This window comes from Leucoraja erinacea, chromosome 5 (assembly GCF_028641065.1).
Source record: "Leucoraja erinacea ecotype New England chromosome 5, Leri_hhj_1, whole genome shotgun sequence".
NCBI lineage: Eukaryota > Metazoa > Chordata > Chondrichthyes > Rajiformes > Rajidae > Leucoraja > Leucoraja erinaceus.
This window is the reverse complement of record NC_073381.1, coordinates 35,269,482-35,294,944: the sequence shown is the minus strand read 5'-3', so window position 1 is coordinate 35,294,944 and position 25,463 is coordinate 35,269,482. Positions and strand designations below refer to the sequence as shown.

Genomic DNA, 25,463 nt, shown 5'->3' with positions numbered 1-25,463 from the left:
GGTGACTTGGATAGGCTGGGTGAGTGGGAAAATGCATGGCAGATGCAGTATAATGTGGATAAATGTGAGGTTATCCACTTTGGTGTCAAAAACAGAAAAGTAGACTTTTATGTGAATGGTGGCCGATTAGGAAAAGGGGAGATGCAGCGAGACCTGGGTGTCATGGTACACCAGTCATTGAAAGTAGGCATGCAGGTGTAGCAGGCAGTGAAGAAAGCAAATGGTATGTTAGCATTCATAGCAAAAGGATTTGAGTATAGGAGCAGGGAGGTTCTACTGCAGTTGTACAGGGTCTTGGTGAGACCATACCTGGAGTATTGCGTACAGTTTTGGTCTCCTAATCTGAGGAAAGACATTCTTGCCATAGAGGGAGTACAGAGAAGGTTCACTAGACTGATTCCTGGGATGTCGGGACTTTCATATGAAGAAAGACTGGATAGACTCGGCTTGTACTCGCTAGAATTTAGAAGATTGAGGGGGGATCTTATAGAAACTTACAAAATTCTTAAGGGGTTGGACATGTTAGATGCAGGAAGATTGTTCCCGATATTTGGGAAGTCCAGAACAACCCCCTTGTTCTGGACTTCCCAAATATCGGGAACAATCACAGTTTAAGGATAAGGGGGAAACCTTTTAAGACCGAGATGAGGAAAAAAAAATTCACACAGAGAGTGGTGAATCTCTGGAATTCTCTGCCACAGAAGGTAGTTGAGGCCAGTTAATTGGCTATATTTAAGAAGGAGTTAGATGTGGGCCTTGTGGCTAAATGGATCAGGGGGTATGGAGAGAAGGCAGGTACAGGATACTGAGTTGGATGATCAGCCATGATCATATTGAATGGCGGTGCAGGCTCGAAGGGCCGAATGCCTACTCCTGCACCTATTTTCTATGTTTCTATGTAATACTGACAATATGCCTGTTGGCTAATGAAGGAAGGTTGCAGAAACTGGCTGCGTATCTGTTGGCATTTTGAAGAATGAGAGCAGAGATACAAAGCCATGTACTGGTTTGTTAATTGTGCACAGTGTGAATGGCAACATTAAGTTGCAAACACAGGATGCTTATTTGAATAAACAAAACTGTGGCAAATAGATTTGATTATATGAAAATTTTAAGGTCATCCATTCGACAGAGGTGAATGGAACTAATGGGTCAGATTCCAACAGCATACAGCACATATAGCATGAGCAGCCAAAGACTCATTCCTCCCCATAAATATGGCTATTATTTTATTTACTTGGGAGGTTAGATGATAGGTTGTTTCCTATAAAGGTACAACTATTACATGGCCAAAAATAAGTAAGGTTTCATGAAGAAACAATAACTGACCTTGGAAGTATGACAAACACTATAATTTTCCTTGTAATCATTTTATTGAAATGGAACTTTCTCTCAAATACAAATAATACAAATAAAGTTGATACATAATAGGTTATTACTCCACTTAGTTACTCAGTTTTCTTATCATCTTTCCTACGAATGAAGCTTTAGTTGTTTACATTGAACACACAGAAATGCAAATTCCTCTGCACATTAATAATAACATCCCACACTATTTTATTTGATATTTTAAAGCTACATTATTGACAAAGTTCAGTAATTGGACAAAGTAATTGGACAAAGTAAGTTTTTTCCCCACAATGGTCCTATATCAGTTATAATAATATATAATTAATCGTATTTCTATACTATCAGAATAACTCAAAAATGATTTTACTTTCAATAGACAATAGACAACAGACAATAGGTGCGGAGTAGGCCATTCGGCCCTTCAAGCCAGCACCGCTATTCAATGTGATCATGGCCGATCATCCACAATCAGAACCCCGTTCCTGCCTTCTCCCCATATCCCCTGACTCCATTATCTTCAAGAGCCCTGCCTAGCTCTCTCTTGAAAATATCCAGAGAACCGGCCTCCACCGCCCTCTGAGGCAGAGAATTCCACACTCACAAGTCTTTGTCTTTAAAAGTGTTTTCTCATCTCTGTTCCAAATGGCTTACCCCTTACTCTTAAACTGTGGCCCCTGGTTCTGGACTCCCCCAACATCGGGACCATGTTTCCTGCCTCTAGCGTGTCCAAACCTTAATAATCTTATGTGTTTCAATAAGATTCCCTCTCATCCTTCTAAACTCAAGAGTATACAAGCCCAGTCGCTCCATTCTCTCAGCATATGACAGTCCCACCATCCCGGGAATTAACCTCGTGAACCTATGCTGCACTTCCTCAATAGCACGAATGTCCTTCCTCAAACCCGGAGACCAAAACTGCACTCAATATTCCAGGTGTGGTCTCACTAGGGCCCTGTACAACTGCAGAAGGACCTCTTTGCTCCTATACTCAACTCCTCGTGTTTTGAAGGCCAACATGCCATTTGCTTACTTCACTGCCTGCTTCACCTGCATGCTTACTTTCATTGACTGATGAACAAGGACCCCCGGTTCCTGTTGTACTTCCCCTTTTCCTAACTTGACACCATTTACATAATAATTTCACATAGCATCTCTTCACTCTTTTTTGTTGATTTCACATGGTTTTTCTTTGCCACAATTATATCTGCTGTAGTGACAGTTTCCAGTTACATTGTTTCTGACTAGTTGCATGTTAAAGGCAAGGTGTACACAGCACAAGAACAAAAATGGACAGAAAACATTCAAATCTGCCAGTTTCATTTTATGCTAAAACTAAAAACAAATTCAGTGAATGCTTACAAGTGATTGAATAACTGTAGGCCCTATATGTCCCCTTGAGATCACAATAATATTTCTGCTAAATTTGAGGGGTTGCTGCTTTTCGAATGGATTTCTATTTACTTTATTCATTTTTCTACTCCCTTAATTCCATTTAAAACACATGCCTGATAGTAATATGTATCAAATCATGTATTGACATGATTTTGTTGGAAGAATGGTATTGGTAGGTTTTTGAGGGAACTTTGAATTATATGCTAGACCACCATTACACATTTCAATAACAATCATCCTTCACTTCCACTTTTTTTCACCTTGTTCTTTATTCTTTAACAAAAAATGAAACAAACATCTAATCCTGTTATCAGTATAAATTAAATCATCAAAAGACAAAACCTAATTCTAGCAAATAGATAAAACATGCTTTAAACAACCAAAAATAACATGTTTTATTTCAATAAATGCATGTCCAAACACCATAAACAAAATTTAAAAAACATTTTCCATTGTTATAATTATTAATAATTGACATGAAATAAAATTAAAAAAAACAAATTAGTATCAGAAACTATTTTAAAGCTGTTGAATTCAACTAAACTTGTCATTTTGTTCACTCGTTTTATTATTCCTTATTTTTACAAAGACCATATTGGAATTTATATACTGTATTTTACCAAGAAGTATACTAAAATAAACATTAAAGAAATCAGCAAATGAATTGCTGTAGAAATTCTGTTCTTTTCCATTCTTCATAATCTGTTGGGGAAGTCCTTTATTTAAGTTAATAAAGTTAATCAATTTAAAGCTATACAATAATATAGCTCTGAATTATAAGAAATTATAACACCAAAGAAATAACCTGAGCAATTGAATTAGGGAAAAAGTCATTTGCATCTATAATTAGAGATAAACTGCATATAACATGTAATTTTGGGCATGTTGTAGATTATTTTCATGGCTGAATGACAGAAAGAGGATCAAAAAGCTGCAGTTTATGATCTGCATTAATAATGTCCTGTTCAACAAGGAACATACGGTATGTTGAAAGTTGTAAATCAAGTATGATTTAAAGAGACATTAGTCATATTATAAATGATGTCCCGATGCCATTGGGGTATTGCTTATATCATTAATAATTCACACACCGTATTGTCAGTAACCCTTATTGCATTTTTAAAAATCAGCTATCTATGGCAGGAGGTGCAATCACTACCCCTTATTTTAATTGTCACACTTTTGTCTACTGGTCTGTTTCCACACACCATTAAATATTTCCCCTTGCCTCCACATCACTCTGAATTTCACCCCGCTCTTGATTTTATCCCCTTCATCTCCCCATTCGTTGCTTTTAATTTCTGTCCACAACCAGTTTTCCTCATAGAAACATAGAAACATAGAAAATAGGTGCAGTAGGCCATTCGGCCCTTCGAGCCTGCACCACCATTCAATATGATCATGGCTGATCATCCAACTCAGTATCCTGTACCTGCCTTCTCTCCATACCCCCTGATCCCTTTAGCCGCAAGGGCCACATCAAACTCCCTCTTAAATATAGCCGATGAACTGGCCTCAACTACCTTCTGTGGCAGACAATTCCAGAGATTCACCACTCTCTGTGTGAAAAATGTTTTTCTCATCTCGGTCCTAAAAGATTTCCCCCTTATCCTTAAACTGTGACCCCTTGTTCTGGACTTTCCCAATATCGGGAACAATCTTCCTGCATCTAGCCTGTCCAATCCCCTAATAATTTTGTAAGTTTCTATAAGATCCCCCCTCAATCTTCTAAACTCTAGCGAGTACAAGCCGAGTCTATTCAGTCTTTCTTCATATGAAAGTCCTGACAATCCTGGAATCAGTCTGGTGAACCTTCTCTGTACTCCCTCTATGGCAAGAATGTCTTTCCTCAGATTAGGAGACCAAAACTGTATGCAATACTCCAGGTATGGTCTCATCAAGACCCTGTACAACTGCAGTAGAACCTCCCTGCTCCTATACTCAAATCCTTTTGCTATGAATGCTAACATACCATTCGCTTTCTTAACTGCCTGCTGCACCTGCATGCCTACTTTCAATGACTGGTGTACCATGACACTCAGGTCTCGTTGCATCTCCACTTTTCCTAATCGGCCACCATTCAGATAATAGTCTACTTTTCTGTTTTTGCCACCAAAGTGGATAACCTCACATTTATCCACATTATACTGCCTGAATTGCTCAAGAGTGCAAAATAGCTCTGCTTGAGGAAGACCATTAAGCCTCTGTAAATTCACCCTATCATAAGGAACTTAAAGAACTTGCATTGTGGAATGCAATTGGATCTTAATTACTTCATGGGTCATCCTGCAGGCATTACTTCTGGCGCTTTCAAGGATATGTTGCATTGGTCAAGTGCGAGAACCTTGTGCATAAGTTCATTCCAAGCTCTGGCTTCTATTGAAACATCTGCCATGTTTTTTTGTTCAGCTAGCGTTTTGTTATATACTGTGTAATACATCTGCCTCTTTCTCTTCTCACTTTAGACCTATGTCCTCTAGTTCTTGATTCCCTAATCTGGGTCTTAAAAAAATGCATAGTATAGCTTTTTGTTACATTGATTTTCTAATCTATATATGTTTTATCTGTCATTCCATCATACCTTTAACATATTTTCTCAATTTCCTTGAAAATGGCATCACAGATATATAGGGTGGTAAAGAAGGTTTTAGTACATTGGCCTTCATCTGTCAGGGTACTAAGTATAGAAGTTAGGATGTTATGTTACATTTATATAAGATGTTGGTGAGGCCACATTTGGAGTATGGGCTTAGTTTTGGTCACCCTGCTATAAGAAGGATGTTATTAAGCTGAAAAGAGTGCAGAAAAAATTAATGTGGATATTGCCGGGACTCATGGGCCTGAGCAGAAGGGAGAGGTTAGGTAGGAAACTGAACCTACATTGATCGTTAAAAGCAGAATCTACCCTAAGACAGATTTACTGCTGTCCTTGCTAAATTGCCAAACTGAAAAACAACTCTGATAGAGCAAATGGCCTTCTCTTGTTCTGTACATTTATTGTCTTTGTTACATTTTGAAGCTTTCATCACCAACTTTACTCACCTTATTTTGTAGATGATTGAAAAGAGTGTTTTGTTTGGACATTCTCAGATGTAGTGCGGGAAACCTGGAATAAGTAAAATTCATACAGTGTTACTTCAGAGTGAATCTCATTAGTTGTTCTAAAAAAAATCATTTTTATAGTAAATGCAGATCACCAGATATTTTCTGTACTTTTAGTTTAAACGCAACTTCTGTTTTTTGTTTAAAACTCACTATCTGCCTTTATTCCTTTGCAGTTTAAAACTCTGCGTTATTTACATATTTATGCACTTGTTTTCTGAATTGATGATGCACATTTTGGACAGTAATGCATCACCTCCCTGTTTTACACCACCAGACTATTTTGAGTTTGAATCGCACATAATAGCATAAGAAGCAAGAGCAGAAGTGAACTACTTGGCCCCACAAGCCTGCCCCACTTTCCAATTAGATCATGCTTGCTGCAGCCTTGTTATTAACAGGGTATTCCCATGTTCTCCCCACATCCTTTGACTCCCTTGTATCTGTCAATTCAATGACGTATCCATGCCTGAAGAGAATTTAGTAATGGCTGTCACCACCTCAATTACAAAGCCAGCTGGAGTGGCTGAAAAATGTAAACAAAAATGACAAATATCCTTGTGTTCTGGATTTCTTTAAGGTTCTTTCATGTTCCAACCTATGTGGCAGTCACCTGGAAACCACTTCATGAGCCCTTGCTTTTGCTTTGGGAATCACTTTGGAAGTTTGGCTCCAATAAAGTCGGCAGTAATTTGCATTTATTTATTTATTTATCTATCTATCTATCTGTCTATCTACCTATCTATCTATCTATCTATCTATCTATCTATCTATCTATCTATCTATCTATCTATCTATCTATCTATCTATCTATCTATCTATCTATTTATTTGACAAAGGTTGGAAGCTGCATACCAAATCTCGTTGCACTGATGTGCAATGACAATAAAATATATTATTATTATTATGTTTAGATTTATTATTGTCACATGTACCAAGGTACAATGAAAAGCTTTGTTTTGCATGATATCCAATAAAATCAGGCAATGCTCTCCACAATACATAAATACAATGAAATCAAACTCAAGTACAGTAGGTAGAGCAAAGGGGAAGATACAGAGTGCACAATATAACTCTCAGCATTTTAGCACACCAGTTCCAGAGACAAAGTCCAATGTTCACAACAGTATCCCAGCTTGTGGAAGGCTTATTGCCCGTGTCACGATTTCATATTTAGAAACAGGACTTACCATCGGCTTGAAATGGTTAACTAAGGCTTCTCTTATCTATAATTCATAAAATAAGGAAGATTTAAAAACGGTTGTGTACAAAAGCAACAACAAATACTTCAATGAGTAAAATGTGGCTGAAATGCTTTTACCTTCTTTTCTGTGAATCCAGCAGCTAATAGAATAAACAAGCCCTAGAAAAGGTAATGAAGTGTTAAAATACATTAGCACTTTTGGGGTGATTTTCAATCATTGCCGTGTGAAGCTATATATTACCTGGAATGAGTTTAATAGAACAAAAGCATAGTGTAAAAAATCACTATTATTCTTAAGCAGGGCAAATCCAACGATCCATGTCAATCCAAATGTTGGAGTGAAAATAAGGACGGCCTTCATGATTTTCTTTATTGCTTCTTTTTCCTGCTTTAATCCTTCAGAAATATTTGGCCTCAGCAGTTTCAAAATGACTATTGTCAGGATAATTATATTGATGGCAATAATGCATCCGACAGGTATGATGAATGTTAAAAATGCAGAGAATTTGTGATTCAGCGTGGCATTTAGCCAACAGTTGTCTTTTCTCTTGTACATGTCTTTCTTCAGGAAACTTGTGGTTGTAGCAATTACTATGGCCAATGGACCGCCATAGCCAATGAGAAAACAAAATGATATAAAGGTTAACCTCCCGATGTGGTGGAAAACAAAGATAATCTGATGCAAGAGTGTTAGACTTTGATTTAATGTCCAAAAGAACGTGGAGAGGAAGAAAAAATGAGTGAAAATTGTAGCAACTGTACATAAGTCATCTTGCATTTTTATATATTTAGTTGAACCTATTAGAAATGAAATCTGAGCAAGCAGTAAAGCGACAGCAGTGTTAAGCTGGGTTATGTGCCGTGAATAGGCAATGCTACTTTTAGTAACTGTCTTCCACGTTATCTTTTCAATAGTGATACAAATTAATAGTGACATAATTGAAATGCTTAACCCAATGTAGGTCAGTTCATCAATAAATGGAATGAGTTTGGGATTTGGCGACATAAGCACAGCAAACGATGTTAAATGGTTACATGTGCAAAGTATGTTACTTTCAATCGTTGTTGTGTTACAGCCGTTGGATGACCAGCCTATTTGCGTATTGTTGATGACTCTGTAATCCCAAAACACACATCTTGCGGTTTTCAGATTAGCTGGTAGAGTTTTTGGAGACAATGTAAGCTTGATAAGAGGGCTTATCTTATTGGTTCGATTACTCGTTGAAATGATTGTTGATGTTAAAATCTGGCTGTTCACTATCAGGTCTTCTTCTGTTGAGGGTAAAACCTTATCCAAATCTGCAAAAAGAAGGTTAGATATTCTGACATTATTTGATAAGTTTCCCCAACCAGTCACATTTAATGTGGCAGTGCTATTCCCAGAGAAGTTCACATAATAATAATCTGTGGAACGAGCATCAAATTCAATTGCTTTTAGCTGAATTTGTTGAAGAGATTGATTCCTATCTTTCTCAGTGGAATCCATTGCTGTGGCAAATGTTTCAATGGATATCATTAACGTGCTTGTATCAGAATTCTGAATCTGTGCATCTTCAGCTGTTCGGAGTTTCTGTTCAATTAGTGTACTCGCAATTGAAAGGAAGTTCTGAAAGAAAATACGGGAAAGTCTATCAAATATATGGTAGAATGATTAACTATTAACTGTGAATAAAAGCCCAGAAAGTGTATCAATTTATCCCCACAAAATTTGAAAAGAATGGCTTAACCCAAGGTAGACACAAAAAGCTGGAGTAACTCAGCAGGACAGGCAGCATCTCTGGAGAGAAGGAAAGGGTGACGTTTCGGGTCGAGACCCTTCTGCAGATGGTCTCGACCTGAAACATCACCCATTCCTTGTCTCCAGTGATGTTGCCTGGCCCGCTGAGTTATTCCAGTTTTTTGTGTCTATATTTGATTTAATCCAGCATCATTAGTTCCTTCCTACACATTTAACCCAAGGTAGTTTGGCAGCCATCCATTGTTTGATATATTATTATGGTCATTCCTGGGCACTCCAGATGGCTCAGGACAGAAAGCAAATACATGCCTTTAGTAGTGAGTCTACTAAAGGAAACACTACATCTTATCTTAATCATTGTAAAGAACAATGTAGAAACATAGAAACATAGAAATTAGATGCGGGAGTAGGCCATTCGGCCCTTCAAGTCAATATAATCATCATGGCTGATCATCCAAAATCAGTTCCCTCATTTCCTGCTTTTTTTCCCCATATCCCATGATTCTGTTAGCCCTAAGAGCTACATCTAACTCTCTCTTGAAAACATCCAGTGAATTGCCCTCCACTGCCTTCTGAGTCAGAGAATTCCACAGTTTCACAACTCTCTGGGTGAAAAGGTTTTTCCTCATCTCAGTTCTAAATGGCCTATCCCTTATTCTTAAACTGTGGCCCCTGGTACTGGACTCGCCCAACAATGGGAACATTTTTCCTGCATCGAGACAGTCCAATCCCTTAAGAATTTCTATAAAGTTCCCTCTCATCCTTCTAAATACCAGTGAATACAAGCCCAGTCGACCCATTCTTTCATGTGAGCATTTCTGAGAAGTATGGGTTCACACAGAAAATGTAACAGGCTGTGCTCCTTCATGCGTGATCTTTGCAGCTCCTCATTTCTGCATAGCAGTTCCTAAATTATGTAATTTTCCATGCAAAACCTTTGGAGCAATGCGAGTACATTTGGACGGGGTTGCCTGTGACAAGGTATTACTCACAATCTGCAGATCTGGGAGATCTTGCAAGTTAAGGGCAATATTCGCCCACCTCCTGCCCCCTCCTGAGATTAATTAAATTCTCCAATGTCATGCTTCCAAGTATGCACGATTAAAGCATTAAAAAAAATGCTGAAAAATCTGTATTATACAATGCATAAATCTCACTTTGTGGGTGTTTTAACTCATTTGTGCTCATTTTCACTGCAAATGTTACCACTGGGACAACACTGCCTACCTGATAGTCACTCTGACCATGTAACGCTTCCCCCAACCTTGTGGCTGCAGTATGGACAAAATCCACCAACTTACTCTGGCCACACCACTTAAACATCGTCTCTTACCACAAGAAAGGGAAAGGATAATCGATGATTGGGAACACTACACTGTGCAAGCCCTTCTCCTAATTACACCACAATCCTGATTATGAAATACATCACCAACTTTCATCTAAAATCTGCAGCTTCACTGGAATGACTGCAACAATTCAAAAAGTTACTACCACATTCTCAGTGGAAATATGGACATATTAGCCTGGCCAGCAATATATTTCTATGCCTGTTTTGGAGACATACTGAAGTGGCCATTTGTACTGCGATACTGCCATACATTCAAAATGTGAAATCAGCTGAACGTTATGATGCTCTTGCTCATTTTATCTCCAGTTCAAGTCCAAAAATGTTTAATTTTGGTTGCTCAGTAGCAGTTTTCTTTAAAACAAATGAAAATTACTTACTGACACCTCCGTGAAAGAAACTTCAGAATTTGAGTTATTTACTGCCTGAGAAATTGAATCCAGAATTTTAACGGAAGCGCGATTATTTGCAATGGTAATTCCTGTGGCTTTCATGGTATCTTTTAACTCATCCAATACTTCTGTGACCACTTTTGTCACATTACCACGTCCTTGCTTGATCTCCTGAAAGATAATGCAAACCAATGAAACTTGTTTTTGTCTGGTCACTCGGTTTGCCGGCATTAGGTGTTTTCAGTTTAGATTAGAGATACAGCATGGAAACAGGCCCTTCAGCCCACCGAATCCATGCCAATAATCGATCACCTGTACACTAGTCCTTTGTTATCCCCCTTTCGCACCCAACACACTAGGGGCAATTTACAAAAGCCAATTAACCTACCAACCTACACTTCATTGGAATTGTGGAGGAAACCAGAATACCCAGAAAAAACCTATGTGGTCACAGGGAGAACGTACAAACTCCATACAGACAACTCCGCAAGTCTGGATCGATCCTGGGTCTCTGGCACTTTGAGGCAGCAGCTCTACCACTGCACCACTGTGTTCTTGCATCAGTTTTCCAAGTTAACAATTTATTTATCAGGCAGCAACCAATTACTCTCCTCCATCCCACCCCAGATCCTCTCGATAGAGAGTAGTATTATTATTATTATTATTATTATAGGAAACTGACACAGACCAGAGGAAAGAAAGGGAAAAGTTGAGCAGATAAGTGAATGAAGAACAGAATCTATCCATAATCCAATGCAATTTTGGGCATAGAATATCAGGAAAGAATATTGATCTAAGAAGTGATACAATTAGATTCACCAGAATAATGGGAAGGTTATAGTTGAATTAGGAGGATGGTTTTATGTACTTAGTTTGTATTTGGTTCTAGTTTATTATTTACTGTTGTACTCAGGTAGTGTAAAATTATTTTGTTTGCATGTTATCCAATCAAATCAGTTTATACTATTCATGAATACAACCAAGCCATACACAAGTACAATAGGTAGAGTGAAGTGTAAAATATCAGAATGCAAAATATAGTTTTTTTTGGCATTCCAGCATAACTGATCCAGAGAAAAAATCCAATGTCCGCAATGAGGTAGGTTGGAAGATTGGGGACAGAATCCTAGGTTGTGGAAGTCTGATGGCAGAGAGTTAAGCCCCTGTCCCACTTACGTGTCCTTGGCAAGCTAATTACGCGACCTCGTGGACGCGTTGAGGGGCGACGGTCCCGCGAAGGTCGCCAGCGACTTATGCCTCCGTACAGCCATCTGGAGCGCGTGACGTCATTTGAAGATGGACACAAAATGCAGGAGTAACTTAGCGGGACCGGCAGCATCTCTGGAGAGAAGGAATGGGTGATGTTTCGGGTCGAGACCCTTCTTCAGTCTGAAAGAAGGGTCTTGACCCGAAACGTCATCCATTCCTTCTCTCCAGAGATGCTGCCAGTCCCACTGAGTTACTCCAGCATTTTATGTCTATCTTCAATTTTCTTGGCCCCGCTCTGGGAGTAGAAGTGGGGGCGGATCCGGAACGCAATGGCCGTGAGCCATTGCCCGAACTCGGCGATCGTTTGCCTGCTTCTGCTGCTGTTGAGGTGAGACGTTGCGTCGCGCCAGGGTCTTGGGCCTGTCCTACTTTGGCCGTCAGTTAAGCGACAAGCCGATGGTGCGCGAAGATTTAGTTCGCAACAAAATTTTGGAGCGCCGCGCGATACCGCATCAGCTCCATACCCCTCCGCGCTTCTCAGTGGGACCGCATGCGGCCACACGATGCCCGTGCGCCACAACACGAAGATGAGGTCGAGTAATTTGCATGCCAAGGACACGTAAGTGGGACAGGGCCTTAAGAAGCTGTTCCTAAATCTGGTGGTGTGCACTTTCAAGTTTGGTTGCATCTGCCCCAGCAAGTGTGAAAAAGACCCTTGATTATGTTGGCTGATTTACTGAGGTAATAGAGTCAATGGTGGGGAGTGTAGTCTGTGCGGTGGACTGTGATACATACACAACTCTCTGCAATTTCTTCTGGTCTTGGGCAGCGCTGTTCTCTACCCACGTGATGGTGCATCCCAACAGTATGCTTTCTACGGTGTATGTGTAGAAGTTGGTGAGAGTCATTGGAGACATGCCAAATTTCTCCTGAGGAAGTTGAGGAATTGTTTTTTTTTTACTCCCAGCTTCAATGTGATTGGCCCATGACAGATTGTTGGTAATATTTACAGCTAGAAACATGAAGATCTTAACCACTTCTACTTTGGGGCCATTGATGCTGATTGTGGCATGTACTTGGCAGGTGTGGCATGTGGCAGATTCTTGCTTAGTTCAGGTATCAGATGTTATGGGGAGAAGGCAGGATAATGGAGTTAGGAGGGAGAGATGGATCAATCATGATTGAATGGCGGAGTAGACTTGATGGGCCACATGACCTATTTATGTTCTAGTTTACTACCACATGCCATAGATCAGCCATGATCATATTGAATGGCGGTGCAGGCTCGAAGGGCCGAATGGCCTACTCCTGCACCTAATTTCTATGTTTCTATGTTTCTATGTGCTGATGGGTAAGTTAATTGGCCACTAAGTGGACAATGGAACTGGAGAGACAAGATAATAGCTAAATTTGAACCCCAGAGTACGAACTTGATATTTTCAAGGGTACTTTTTGCACAGAAACAATTTGAATGTTTGAATATTTTTTGTCCCCCTCTTTAAATCTAGTTGTGTAACCATTTGATAATGATAATGATAATTTATTCCCTGTTTCTGCAAATGCTTTTAAAATGCAAACATTTGTAGATTCTGGAAATCTGAATAAGAACAGGTAGAGAAAATATTCGGCAGTTCATTCAGTATCTGTAAAGAGAGTAGAGTAGAGTTAATATTTCGGGTTGATGCCCTTCCATTTAAACTATTCACTGCAATGAGTCTCTGCACTATGCTCCCACTAAACCTTTGGGTAAAAAGCTTTTTTTTCTAAACTCCCTAATAGGTTAGTTGGCCTCTGTAAATTGCTCCCAATGTGTAGCCAAGTGGTAGAATCATGGGGGACTTGATGAGAATATGGGAAGAATACAATAGGATTAATATAGGATCAAAGTTAATAAATGCTTGATAGTCAGGGCAGATTTAGATTAGTAGATTAATTCATAAAATTATACAGAATAGAAACAAGCCCCACAGCCCAATTCCTCCATATCGACTAATATGTGTATCTTTGCTTCTATGTGTCTGTTATTGGTCTGTCTGTCTGTCTGTCTGTCTGTCTGTCTGTCTGTCCATAACTAAGGCTCTGATCATGTGCTCTTCCGGTTTGCGCAGTTTTTCTATTTGCACAAAAACGGTACGCGATAGCGCTACGATTTTTTGCCAGCTTGCTCACCGTTCTCTTGTGCTGTGAGTGCAATAAGCTTCATTCTGATCGGTGGTATATTGTAAAAGTTAGCGAGGTGGGGGAGGAGGGGGAATAGAAGGAGAGCAGGGGTGGAGTAGAGGAGGGGGGAGTGGTGGAGGTAGGGAGCTGGAAATAGAGATAGAGGAGGGCAGTGGGGGAGATGAGGAGAGATAGTGGGGGGATAGCTGAGGTGAGGAGTGGGGAGGGTGGGTGATAGAGGGATAGGAGGGGGTAGGGATGGGAGAGGAGTTATGGAGGGAGTGACTAAGGGTAGGAGAAAGGAAAGGGAGAGAGAGGTGAGGGAAGGATTGGGGAGGGGAGGAGAAGAGGGGAAAGAAGGGAGAGGGTGAAGAGGAGGGGGAGAGAGTGCTAGGGATGAAGGGAAATGAGGTGCGCCTGTGCAGTTGGGGGCTATGGGTGAGTGGTGGAATATTGCATTGGGAGATCAAGCCTCCTGTGTGACAGGGTCCCAACAGGTCCCACTTGGTCTAGTTGTCCTTTAAATCTTTCCTATCCATTGTAGACAAACAATAATCCAAATGTCTATTAAAAGTTGTAATTAGGTACAGGTTTAGATTTATAATTGTCAAGTGTCCTGAGGTATAATGAAAAGCTCTGTTTTGCATGCTATCCAATCAGATTACATATACCATACATAGATATTGTGACATCAGTTCCTTGCATAATGTCCAATGTTATCAATGGGGTGGAGGTGAATGAAACAGTAGCCTAGCTTATGGAATAACCATTCAGAAGTCTGACATCATAGAGAAGGAAGCTGTTCCTGAGTCTGGTGATGTACACTTTCAAAGTTCTGTATCTTCTGGTGGATGAGAGCAATGAGAAGAAGGAATGACCAGGGTGGGATAAGTCTTTGATTACGTTGTCTGCTTTTCTGAGGCAGTGTAAAAAATGTAGATGAAGTCAATGGTGGGAATGCCCGGTTTGGTGTCATCTGCTACACGTGCTAATCATGCCATGTATATTCTCATCCAGTCAGCTAGCTCTCCTGGGATCCCATGTGATCCAACCCTCCAGAGCAACCTACCTTGCGGAACCTTGTCAAATGACTTGCTGAAATCATATATACAACACCCACAGCTCTGCCTGAAGAGACCCAAAGAGAAGCAGGCAAGTGCATTTAAGATAAACTGGTTGATAAAGGAAAATAATTGAAGGATGATGTTTGATCGTGGATTTAAAGTTTCAGACTGACTAAAATGGGACAGAGCCACAGACACATTGGCTACATGCATGGCTGTGATTACAGTTATTGAACAACTAAATGAACATTTAAAAAAAAAAGAGTACAAGTAGTTTCAGTGCCTAACACAATCAGGGACTTTGAAAGGGAGAGTGAGAGGAAATCACATAGTGCACCACGTTGTTCAATGGACACAACTCAGAATTTCAAAAGGCAACAGTGAGAACAAAGTGGAAGTCCAGGCCTATCCCAATTCAATGGAAGCATGGGACCCTAGAATGTCTTGACTATTATATCCAGCTTTCCAAAGATTAAAAACAACGACACAGCCAGTACTGTCTATCAAAATTAAGTTTAAAAACTATACCTCTGAAATGTCCCATAATTTCAATAGTTTTACGAAAGTACAATTTTTAAACACGTTCTGCCATTGGCCTTTTTCATCACAGTTTCTTATTATTTTCCCAACATTTCCTTCTTCGCACGTGGAATTGGATTCTGCATACGAGTTGGCTTGTGTAGTGGGCCAAATGTAATTTCCGTTCTTGTCAGGTGGGCATTTTGTATTACTTTCTAGATAAATATTGAAATGAAAACAGGCATCAATGAGTACTCAGGAAAGACTTGGTTCCTCTGCTACTATTATGCAATTTACTTTATTTCATCCTTTTGTGGTCATCTATAAATTGTATTTAATTTGAACTGCATCCTGCTAGGAAACTTCTGAATATGCTAATCTTAAACAATAGGTGCAGCGGTAGGTCATTCGACCCTTCGAGCCAGCACCGCCATTCAATGTGATTATGGCTGATCATCCGCAATCAGTACCCCGTTCCTGCCTTCTCCCCATATCACCTGACTCTGCTGTCTTTAAGAGCCCTATCTAGCTCTCTCTTGAAAATATCCAGAGAACCTGCCTCCAACGTCCTCTGAGGCAGAGAATCACAACTCTCGGTGTGAAAACCCCTTTCCTCATCTCCTTTGTAAATGGCTTATCCCTTATTCTTAAACTGTGGTTCTGGACTCCCCCAACATCGGGAACATGCTTCATGCCTGTAGTGTGTCCAAACCCTTAATAATATTATATGTTTCAATAAGGGTTCCTCTCATCCATCTAAATTCCAGAGTATACAAGCCTAGCCGTTCCATTCTCTCAGCATATGACAGACTCGCCATCCCGTAAAATTAACTTTGTGTATATACGCTGCACTCCCTCAATAGCAAGAATGTCTTTCCTCAAATTTGGAGACCTAAACTGCACACAATACTCCAGGTGTGCTCTCACTAGGGTCCTGTACAACTGTAGAAGGACCTCTTTGCTCCTATACTCAACTCCTCTTGTTATGAAGGCCCACATGCCATTCGCTTTCTTCACTGCCTGCTATACCTGCATGCTTCTTGGATTTTTCTTGAGCAGCACAGTCAATTTAATATTTCTCACCTTCACCAAAACACTATCCTGGAAACTTTCCAATCAGGTTTCAGGGCTCACCATAGCACAGAGTCTGCCTTGTTGAAGGTACACAATGACCTACTGCTCACCATTCACTATGGCGACTGTGCAATTCTGCTCCTTCTTGACCTCAGTGCAGTATTTGATACTGTCGACCACACCATCCTAATTGACCGTCTCCGGTATGGGGTTGGTATTGATGGCACTGCCCTGAGCTGGTTCATCCCCTACCTCAAAGGTAGGAGTTTCCGACTAACATAGGCAACTCATTCTCCTCCCCAGCTAATCTCTGCTGTGGGGTTCCACAAGGTTCCATCCTTGGCCCCATTCTCTTCTCCCTGTATATGCTCCCATTAGGCCAAGCCATTGAAAGGCACGGTATTTCCTTCCATTGCTACGCAGACGATACCCAACTCTATCTCCCCCTGAAGCCCAAAAATGAATCAAATCTGTTTAACCTTACCCACTGCCTCGAGGATATAAAGTGTTGGATGGCCCAGAACTTCCTCCAGCTAAATGAGAGTAAGTCTGAGGTCATCCTTCTCGGCCCCTCGGACTCAATCAAAATGATAGCAGGCAGTCTTGGATTCCTTACCCCACTACTCAAACCTCACGTCAAAAGCCTTGGCGTGTTATTTGACTCAGCACTGAAATTTGACAAAAGTCATTGCCGTGGTAAAAGCTAGCTTCTTCCAGCTTTGGACGATAGCTAAAATAAAACAATTCCTCCACTTTGATGACCTGGAAAAGATCATCCACACATTCATCTCCTCCCGCCTAGATTACTGCAACTCCCTTAACATTGGCATCAGCCAATCTTCCCTGTCCCACCTGCAACTGGTCCAAAACGCCGCAGCGAGACTCCTGACGGCCACCCGAAAAAGGGACCACATCACCTCGATCCTGGCCTCTCTCCACTGGCTCCCTGTGCGGTTCCGTATAAACTTCAAGATTCTCCTCCATGTCTACAAAGTCCTCAATAGGCTTGCCCCCACCTACATAAAAAGTCTTCTCACCCACCACTCCACATCCAGGCCCCTCAGATCGGCAGACTTGGGGTTGCTGAATATCCCGCGGTCTAGGCATAAGCTCAGGGGCGACCGCGCCTTTGCGGTTGCAGCCCCTAGACTGTGGAACAGCATCCCCTTTCCCATCAGAACTGCCCCCTCCATCGACTCTTTTAAGTCAAGACTAAAGACTTATCTATACTCCCAAGCCTTTCCTGACGTCCTCTGAGTGAGGGCTACATGTATAATGTATGTAGTTTGTTTTGTTGTGCTATTCCTATAACAAATGTAAAGCACTTTGGCCAACAAGAGTTGTTTTTTTAAATGTGCTATATATATAAATGTGACGACTTGACTTGACTTGAGTAGATTAGTATAGATGTCAATGTTTGTTGATGGTCAGCGAGGTGGCCTAAAGAGCCTGCTCCAAGACACTGTGACTCCATATATTACATGACCACACTCATCTGCTTTCCCACACCAGATAAACATTCGGTACCTGTACGTGGCAGACAACAAGCCAAAGCAAAGAAGTCGAGGCCAAAGAACGGAATGGAAACAAGGCCGAAACGCCAATTAACCGAAAGAGTCCAAAGACGAAACGCCTACTAACCGAAAGGATGGGAGGCCTAAATGCAAACTAACCGAAAGGGCGGGTCGCCTAAATCCCAAGGAACCGAAAAGCTGCGTTGCCTAAAAGCAAACTTACCGAATGGTCGCTCTGTCGAAAAGCCACCTACCCGAAAGGCAGCGTCACCTACAGGCCAAAGGACCGACTGCCGCTCAACAGAAAAGTCCAATAACGGACTTGGCGTTGCCGGTGGGCGGGACTTGTCAGCGATTGGTCCAGACCCCCACCTCCATCACATCACTGTGAAGGCATGAACATTGTCCCAAACCTCCGCTCCACCCGGCCCGCAGCCCGCGGAGGGTGGCCGTGGGAGATTGGTGGCTGTCCCGACCGATGCACACCTTCGACCGCTTTCAACTTGGTGCTTGGGTTCAGATTGCCCAGTCACCTATGGCTTGTGTGGGAAAATGAACTCCACGCTCCCGTCTCCCCTTTCTCAATCCCCTCTTCTCTCTCTCCCCCCTCTCTCTCTCCTCTTCTCTCTCTCTCTTCTCTCTCTCGCCCTCTCTCCCCTCTCCTCTCCTCCCTCTTCTCTCCTCCCTCTTCTCTTTCTCCTCCTCTCCTCTTGCTTCTCCCCTCTCTTCCCCTCCCCTCTTCTCTCTCCCCCCCTTCTCTCCCCCCCCCATTCTCCCACTTTCTCCCTTCTCTCTCCCCTTCTCTCTCTCCCCTCTTCTCTCTCCCCCCCCGTATTCACCTGCGGTACCGTCCCCCAGTCACTGACCGCGGTCAGAGGGAGGGAGGGAGGGGGGGGGGGGGTGATCACCCTGGTGTGGAGGTTGGGGTCCGTTGGCGGTGCATCGCTTTCAGTGACTGTGGGACGCTCCCGCGGGTGGAGACGGAGGAGAGAGAGAAGGGAGAGAGAGGGGGGTGTGGAGAGAAGGGGGAGAGAGAGAAGGGGGAGAGAGAGGAGGGAGGGAGAAGGGAGAGAGAGGGGGGGAGAGGAGGGGAAGAGAGGAGGAGATAGAGAAGTGTGGAGAGAGAGGAGGAGAGAGAAGGTAGAGAGAAAAGGGAGAGAGAGGGGGGGGAGAGGAGGGGAGAAAGAAGAGGAGAGAGAGAGAGAGAGAGTGGAGAGAGAGGAGGAGGAGAGAAACATAGAAACATAGAAACATAGAAATTAGGTGCAGGAGTAGGCCATTCGGCCCTTCGAGCCTGCACCGCCATTCAATATGATCATGGCTGATCATCCAACTCAGTATCCCGTACCTGCCTTCTCTCCATACCCCCTGATCCCCTTAGCCACAAGGGCCACATCTAACTCCCTCTTAAATATAGCCAATGAACTGGCCTCAACTACCCTCTGTGGCAGAGAGTTCCAGAGATTCACCACTCTCTGTGTGAAAAAAGTTCTTCTCATCTCGGTTTTAAAGGATTTCCCCCTTATCCTTAAGCTGTGACCCCTTGTCCTGGACTTCCCTAACATCGGGAATAATCTTCCTGCATCTAGCCTGTCCAACCCCTTAAGAATTTTGTAAGTTTCTATAAGATCCCCTCTCAATCTCCTAAATTCTAGAGAGTATAAACCAAGTCTATCCAGTCTTTCTTCATAAGACAGTCCTGCCATCCCAGGAATCAGTCTGGTGAACCGTCTCTGCACTCCCTCTATGGCAATAATGTCCTTCCTCAGATTTGGAGACCAAAACTGTACGCAATACTCCAGGTGTGGTCTCACCAAGACCCTGTACAACTGCAGTAGAACCTCCCTGCTCCTATACTCAAATCCTTTTGCAATGAAAGCTAACATACCATTCGCTTTCTTTACTGCCTGCTGCACCTGCATGCCTACCTTCAATGACTGGTGTACCATGACACCCAGGTCTCGCTGCATCTCCCCCCTTCCCCAATCGGCCACCATTTAGATAATAGTCTGCTTTCCCGTTTTTTGCCACCAAAATGGATAACCTCACATTTATCCACATTATAATGCATCTGCCAAACATTTGGCCACTCATCCAGCCTATCCAAGTCACCTTGCAGTCTCCTAGCATCCTCCTCACAGCTAACACTGCCCCCCAGCTTAGTGTCATCCGCAAACTTGGAGATATTGCCTTCAATTCCCTCATCCAGATCATTAATATATATTGTAAATAGCTGGGGTCCCAGCACTGAGCCTTGCGGTACCCCACTAGTCACTGACTGCCATTGTGAAAAGGACCCGTTTACTGCTGCTTCCTGTTTGCCAGCCAGTTCTCTATCCACATCAATACTGAATGCCATGTGCTTTAAGTTTGTATACTAATCTCTTATGTGGGACCTTGTCGAAAGCCTTCTGGAAGTCCAGATACACCACATCCACTGATTCTCCCCTATCCACGCTACTAGTTACATCCTCGAAAAATTCTATAAGATTCGTTAGACATGATTTACCTTTCGTAAATCCATGCTGACTTTGTCCAATGATTTCACCACTTTCCAAATGTGCTGCTATCCCATCTTTAATAACTGACTCTAGCAGTTTCACCCACTACCGATGTTAGACTAACTGGTCTGTAATTCCCCATTTTCTCTCTCGCTCCCTTCTTAAAAAGTGGGGTTACGTTTGCTACCCGCCAATCTTCAGGAACTACTCCAGAATCTAAAGAGTTTTGAAAGATTATTACTAATGCATCCACTATTTCTGGAGCTACTTCCTTAAGTACTCTGGGATGCAGCCTATCTGGCCCTGGGGATTTATTGGCCTTTAATCCATTCAATTTACCCAACACCACTTCCCGACTAACCTGGATTTCACTCAATTCCTCCAACTCCTTTGACCCGCGGTCCCTTGCTATTTCCAGCAAATTATTTATGTCTTCCTTAGTGAAGGCGGAACCAAAGTAGTTATTCAATTGGTCTGCCATATCCTTGTTCCCCATGATCAACTCACCTGTTTCTGACTGCAAGGGACCTACATTTGTTTTAACTAATCTCTTTCTTTTCACATATCTATAAAAACGTTTGCAGTCAGTTTTTATGTTCCCTGCCAGAAGAGGGGAGAGATAAGGGAGAGAGAGAGAGGGGGAGAGAGAGAGAAGAGGGGAGAGAGAAGGGGGAGATGGGAGTGTGGGGTTCATTTTCCATAGTTGACTGGGCAATCTGAACCCAAGCACCGAGTTGAAAGCGGCCGAAGGTGCGCATCGCTCGGAACAGCCCCCACTCTCCCACGGCCACCCGCTGCGGGTCGGGTGGAGCGGAGATTTGGGACAATGTTCATGCCTTCACAATGCTGCCTGGATGAGGGGGTCTGGAACAAACGCTGACAAGTCCCGCCCACCCCCCACCCCGGCAACGTCAAGTCCGTTATTGGACTTTTCTGTTGAGTGGCAGTCAGTCCTTTGGCCTGTAAGCGACGCCGCCTTTCGGGTAGGTGGCATTTCGACAGAGCGGCCATTCGGTAAGTTTGCTTTTAGGAGACGCAGCCTTTCGGTTCCTTGGGCTTTAGGCGTCCCGCCCTTTCAGTTAGTTTGAGAGAGAGAGAGAAACGGATTCATTGAACGTCTTTGGAGAGCCACTTGAAAGAAACAGTCATCCTATGCCCACCAGCCTCCCTGTGTGAAAGTTTGTTCAGTTTATCACCGATAAGGTTACACAAAGAACCCAGACATTATAAAGTTACATGCACTTTGAGTAAATGAAGCAGATTATCCTGCAAATCAATCCCTTGGATATTTTCTTCATGTCTTAACACTTTAAATTGTAGCTAAACATTGAACGTTTTACTTACCATTTAGGAAAATAAGTCTGAAATTTTCACTTGTGCTTATATTTGCACGATTTGTAAAATTGCATTTAAATTCAGTAGTGGTCTGGACTGTGCAATGTAATGTAAATGTCCAACATGTTTGGTTATTGAGAGTTTTCGGATTTCCTCCTGAATCTTCATTTAACAAAAGTAAATGGATAATTAGTATGAGACAAATATTACTTCATTTTCAAATGAGTACAATTGTGGGAAGCTGGATTAATGTAGCAATTTCCCGACAAAGTCTATTATGTGCAGGCGGAAAGATGAATATTTTATAATCAGAATACTATTAAATTGTGACTTCCCTTTGGTGTTATGATTAATTCAAGAAGTTTGCTTGAAATTCCTTGGAAACATCTGGAAAGATGCACCCACACTGATGCTCAACATGTGGATTTCAAACATGTCGGAAATGTTACACCTTGAAGATATGAGATTCCTCCTATCAGGCAAATCAGACCAATTCTTAAAGATTTGGTCTCCATTTATCGACTTATTACAAGCATGTGGTGCAACACAACCTTCAAAATTAATTGTGTCATAACCGGGTAAAGATAGGAAGGAGGCATATCCCCTTTCAATTTCTCTCTTTTCCCCCCCTTTTCTCTTTCCTCTATTCTTTCTCTTTTTGCTTATCTCACTTTCTTCTTTCCTTTTTCGAGCTATATAATATTCTCTATCTCTATATTTTTTGCTTTTCTTACTCTTATTTTTCTACTATTAAATTTAAAATAAGAAGTTGTACATGAAATGTAATATGTTATTTATATCTTATATTATTGTACATCACTCTAAAAATAAAAATATTAAAAAAAAAAAGAAATTCCTTGGAAACCACTGTGCAAATTTGCTCTAACTCCCGGAGGGGTAAATAAAGTAGCTTGTGTGTAGCTGGAAATAATGGAATATTGCTGAGAAGATAACAGGGCCATGAAGCATTGCCTCATTCACCAGATGCGGTGACTGGACAGGGCCCAGGCAATATTCGTGTTTGGTGGGCCAGTGCTGGGCTTTGTACCTAAGATGGACTTGCCAGTGCGATTCACATTGTAAGGAAATAATAAGGCATGAGTAACAGAAAACATTCCCAATTAACATGTAGATCTTGTTATGACCAAATTATATTTAAAAAAAAAACAGATTAACATGATGGAAAAATCCAAATATTACAGAGAAAGGTCAATAAAAACATACCTGTTGCAAAATTGTTGGTATCTGATTCCAATGTAACATCATATGCTTCATTGTCCTGCTTGATGCAGCACTGAACATCATTAGAGAAGTTGTGATTTGGTTGTGAATCTGAAAGTCTCGTGTAATTTGATGGAGTTACTATAATCTCATCAGGGAGAAGATAAAATTGTACTTCTCTCTGGACTTCCTGTACAATTGATCCGTTAAATACACTCATAGAACAGGTGTATTTCCCTGTACAATGCAACACATGAGAGAAACATAAGATGAATGAATGATGCATTCCCATCAAGAGTTAAGTGCTGCTCCAATGAGAGTAAATCAGTCTTCATTTTGCAAACTTCATGTAAGTTTGATAGTTCCATGCAGATTTTGCCGAGGTTGAAGCAATGTAGAAATGACAATTATCAGGTTTTCAAATTTTGTTTCACATAGGCACTTTTCATGTGCAATAGCTCCTGGAGCGGGGCCTGACACCGCTGCCCCGCGCGGCTGGAATGGCCGCGGACTCTGCGAGCGCACACCGGGGGCACCAACACCAAGACCCGGTGTGCGACCTCGCACCACCCGGCGTGGCTTTAATGGCCGCGGGACAATCGCCATCGCCAGCCGGGGGCTATGACTTTGACTCTGACATCGGGGGGGGGGAGAGTGCAGTGGAGAGATACGTTTATTTGGCCTCCATCACAGTTATGTGATGGATGTTTATGTTAAATGTAATTATGTTGTGTCTGGGGTCTATTTGTGTGTTATGTATGGCTGCAGAAACGGCATTTCGTTTGGACCTCCAGGGGTCCAAATGACAAATAAATTGATTCTGATTCTGATTCTGATTCTGATTCAATAGGTTTATGTATGCTCCACCATCTGAGAAAGAAACTGCACAGTGCTTATTCCTGAAATAGGCATCACAAACCTATAGTCATGGAGTAATACAGCATGGAAACTACCTCTGGCTCAACTTGTTTATGCCAACCAAACTGTCAACCTGAGTTTGCTCCATTTACCTGCATTTGGCCCATATCCTTCTAACCAATTTCCTACCCATGTGCCTGTCCAATTGCTTCCCAAGTATTGTAATTGTTCTTATCTCTGGCAGCTCATTCCATAAGGCCATTGTCCTCTGTGTGAAAAAAATGCTCCTCAGGTCCCCTTTAAATCTTTTCTCATTCCATCTACAGTCAAGAGACCTCATCTCCTATACAATCTTTCATTTCAAGACTTGCTTATTTGTTTATTCCCCAGGTAGCCAAACCTTTGGGTTGCCTGTTTTAAAAATAAACATTGTTGCATGTGGAATCAACCCAAACCATTCACTTCTCAATCAGCATTGGCCCACCAAACATGAATATTGATTTATATCCCCACCACCTCAGGCTGCCCAGGCTCCTTTTTCAGTTCATATTTCATCTCCTTCCTCTGATCTCATTCACCTGGCCCTCGCTTACCTCATGACAAAATGATCTTGCCTGGCGGGCTCATTGTATCCCATCATCATGCTGGGAATGAAACCTAAATACAGGTATAGTCCTACCCCTGGATAGGACATACAGCGCTTAAAGCTCAGGAAATTCAGGTTTGATCCTGATTACAGGTGCTGTCTGTACGTAGTTTGTATGTTTTCCCCGTGACCTATGTGGGTTTTCTCCGACATCTTTGGTTTCCTCCCTCACTCCAAAGATGTACAGGTTTGGAGGTTAATTGGATTGGTATAAATGTAAAATTGACCCTGGTGTGTGTAGGATAGTGTTAATGGATGGGGATCGCTGGTAGGTGTGGACTCCGTGGCCTGAAGGGAGTATCTCTAAACTAAAGTAAACTAAAACTAACAGGTTACACATCTTCCCAATGATCTCTTACCACAAATATTATTAGTTCTGAAACACTTATACAAATTTTTCTTACTTCCTGACTCGAGTGTTTCAAATCTCCAAAAATAAGATCATCCGAAATAAAAATAAAAAATGTTGGAAATACTCAACAACTCGAGGGGTATCCCTGGTACAGAAACAGTTACTGTTTGAGGCCAAAGACTCTTTATAAGAACTTCACCGGCTGACCTTGTATTCATCTTCTTTAAACTTGAGTTTATCCCCAATCTTTACTGTCCTCAATTTGTAGTGTACAATATACTTCTAAACTGCTGCATCATAACACATGTATATGCTCCTCCAATGCTGGCCTGTTCGGTAATATTAGAAACATAGAAACATAGAAAATAGGTGCAGGAGGCCATTCGGCCCTTCGAGCCAGCACCGCCATTCATTATTAATATTATTAATTTTTAACCCACTGTTAATGACAATGACATAAGTTACCTAGATTTAATATGCTGTAACT

The 25,463-nt window shown here is 41.8% G+C and overlaps 1 protein-coding gene across 1 annotated transcript in view; it reads right to left on the bottom strand.

Moving 5' to 3' along the window:
* Positions 1-615: 615 nt before the first annotated feature.
* Positions 616-25,463, bottom strand: part of LOC129697115 (adhesion G protein-coupled receptor F5-like) — a 44,006-nt gene continuing 19,158 nt past the window's right edge. Inside the window, exons 7-14 of the mRNA XM_055635348.1 lie at positions 23,124-23,357; positions 21,909-22,061; positions 15,485-15,690; positions 10,512-10,694; positions 7,290-8,654; positions 7,166-7,207; positions 7,035-7,070; positions 616-5,848 (exon numbers count right to left, since the gene is read on the bottom strand). Of these exons, the coding sequence (XP_055491323.1) occupies positions 5,786-5,848; positions 7,035-7,070; positions 7,166-7,207; positions 7,290-8,654; positions 10,512-10,694; positions 15,485-15,690; positions 21,909-22,061; positions 23,124-23,357 (2,282 nt within the window). The 3' untranslated portion in view covers positions 616-5,785. The remainder of the gene's footprint in view (positions 5,849-7,034; positions 7,071-7,165; positions 7,208-7,289; positions 8,655-10,511; positions 10,695-15,484; positions 15,691-21,908; positions 22,062-23,123; positions 23,358-25,463) is intronic.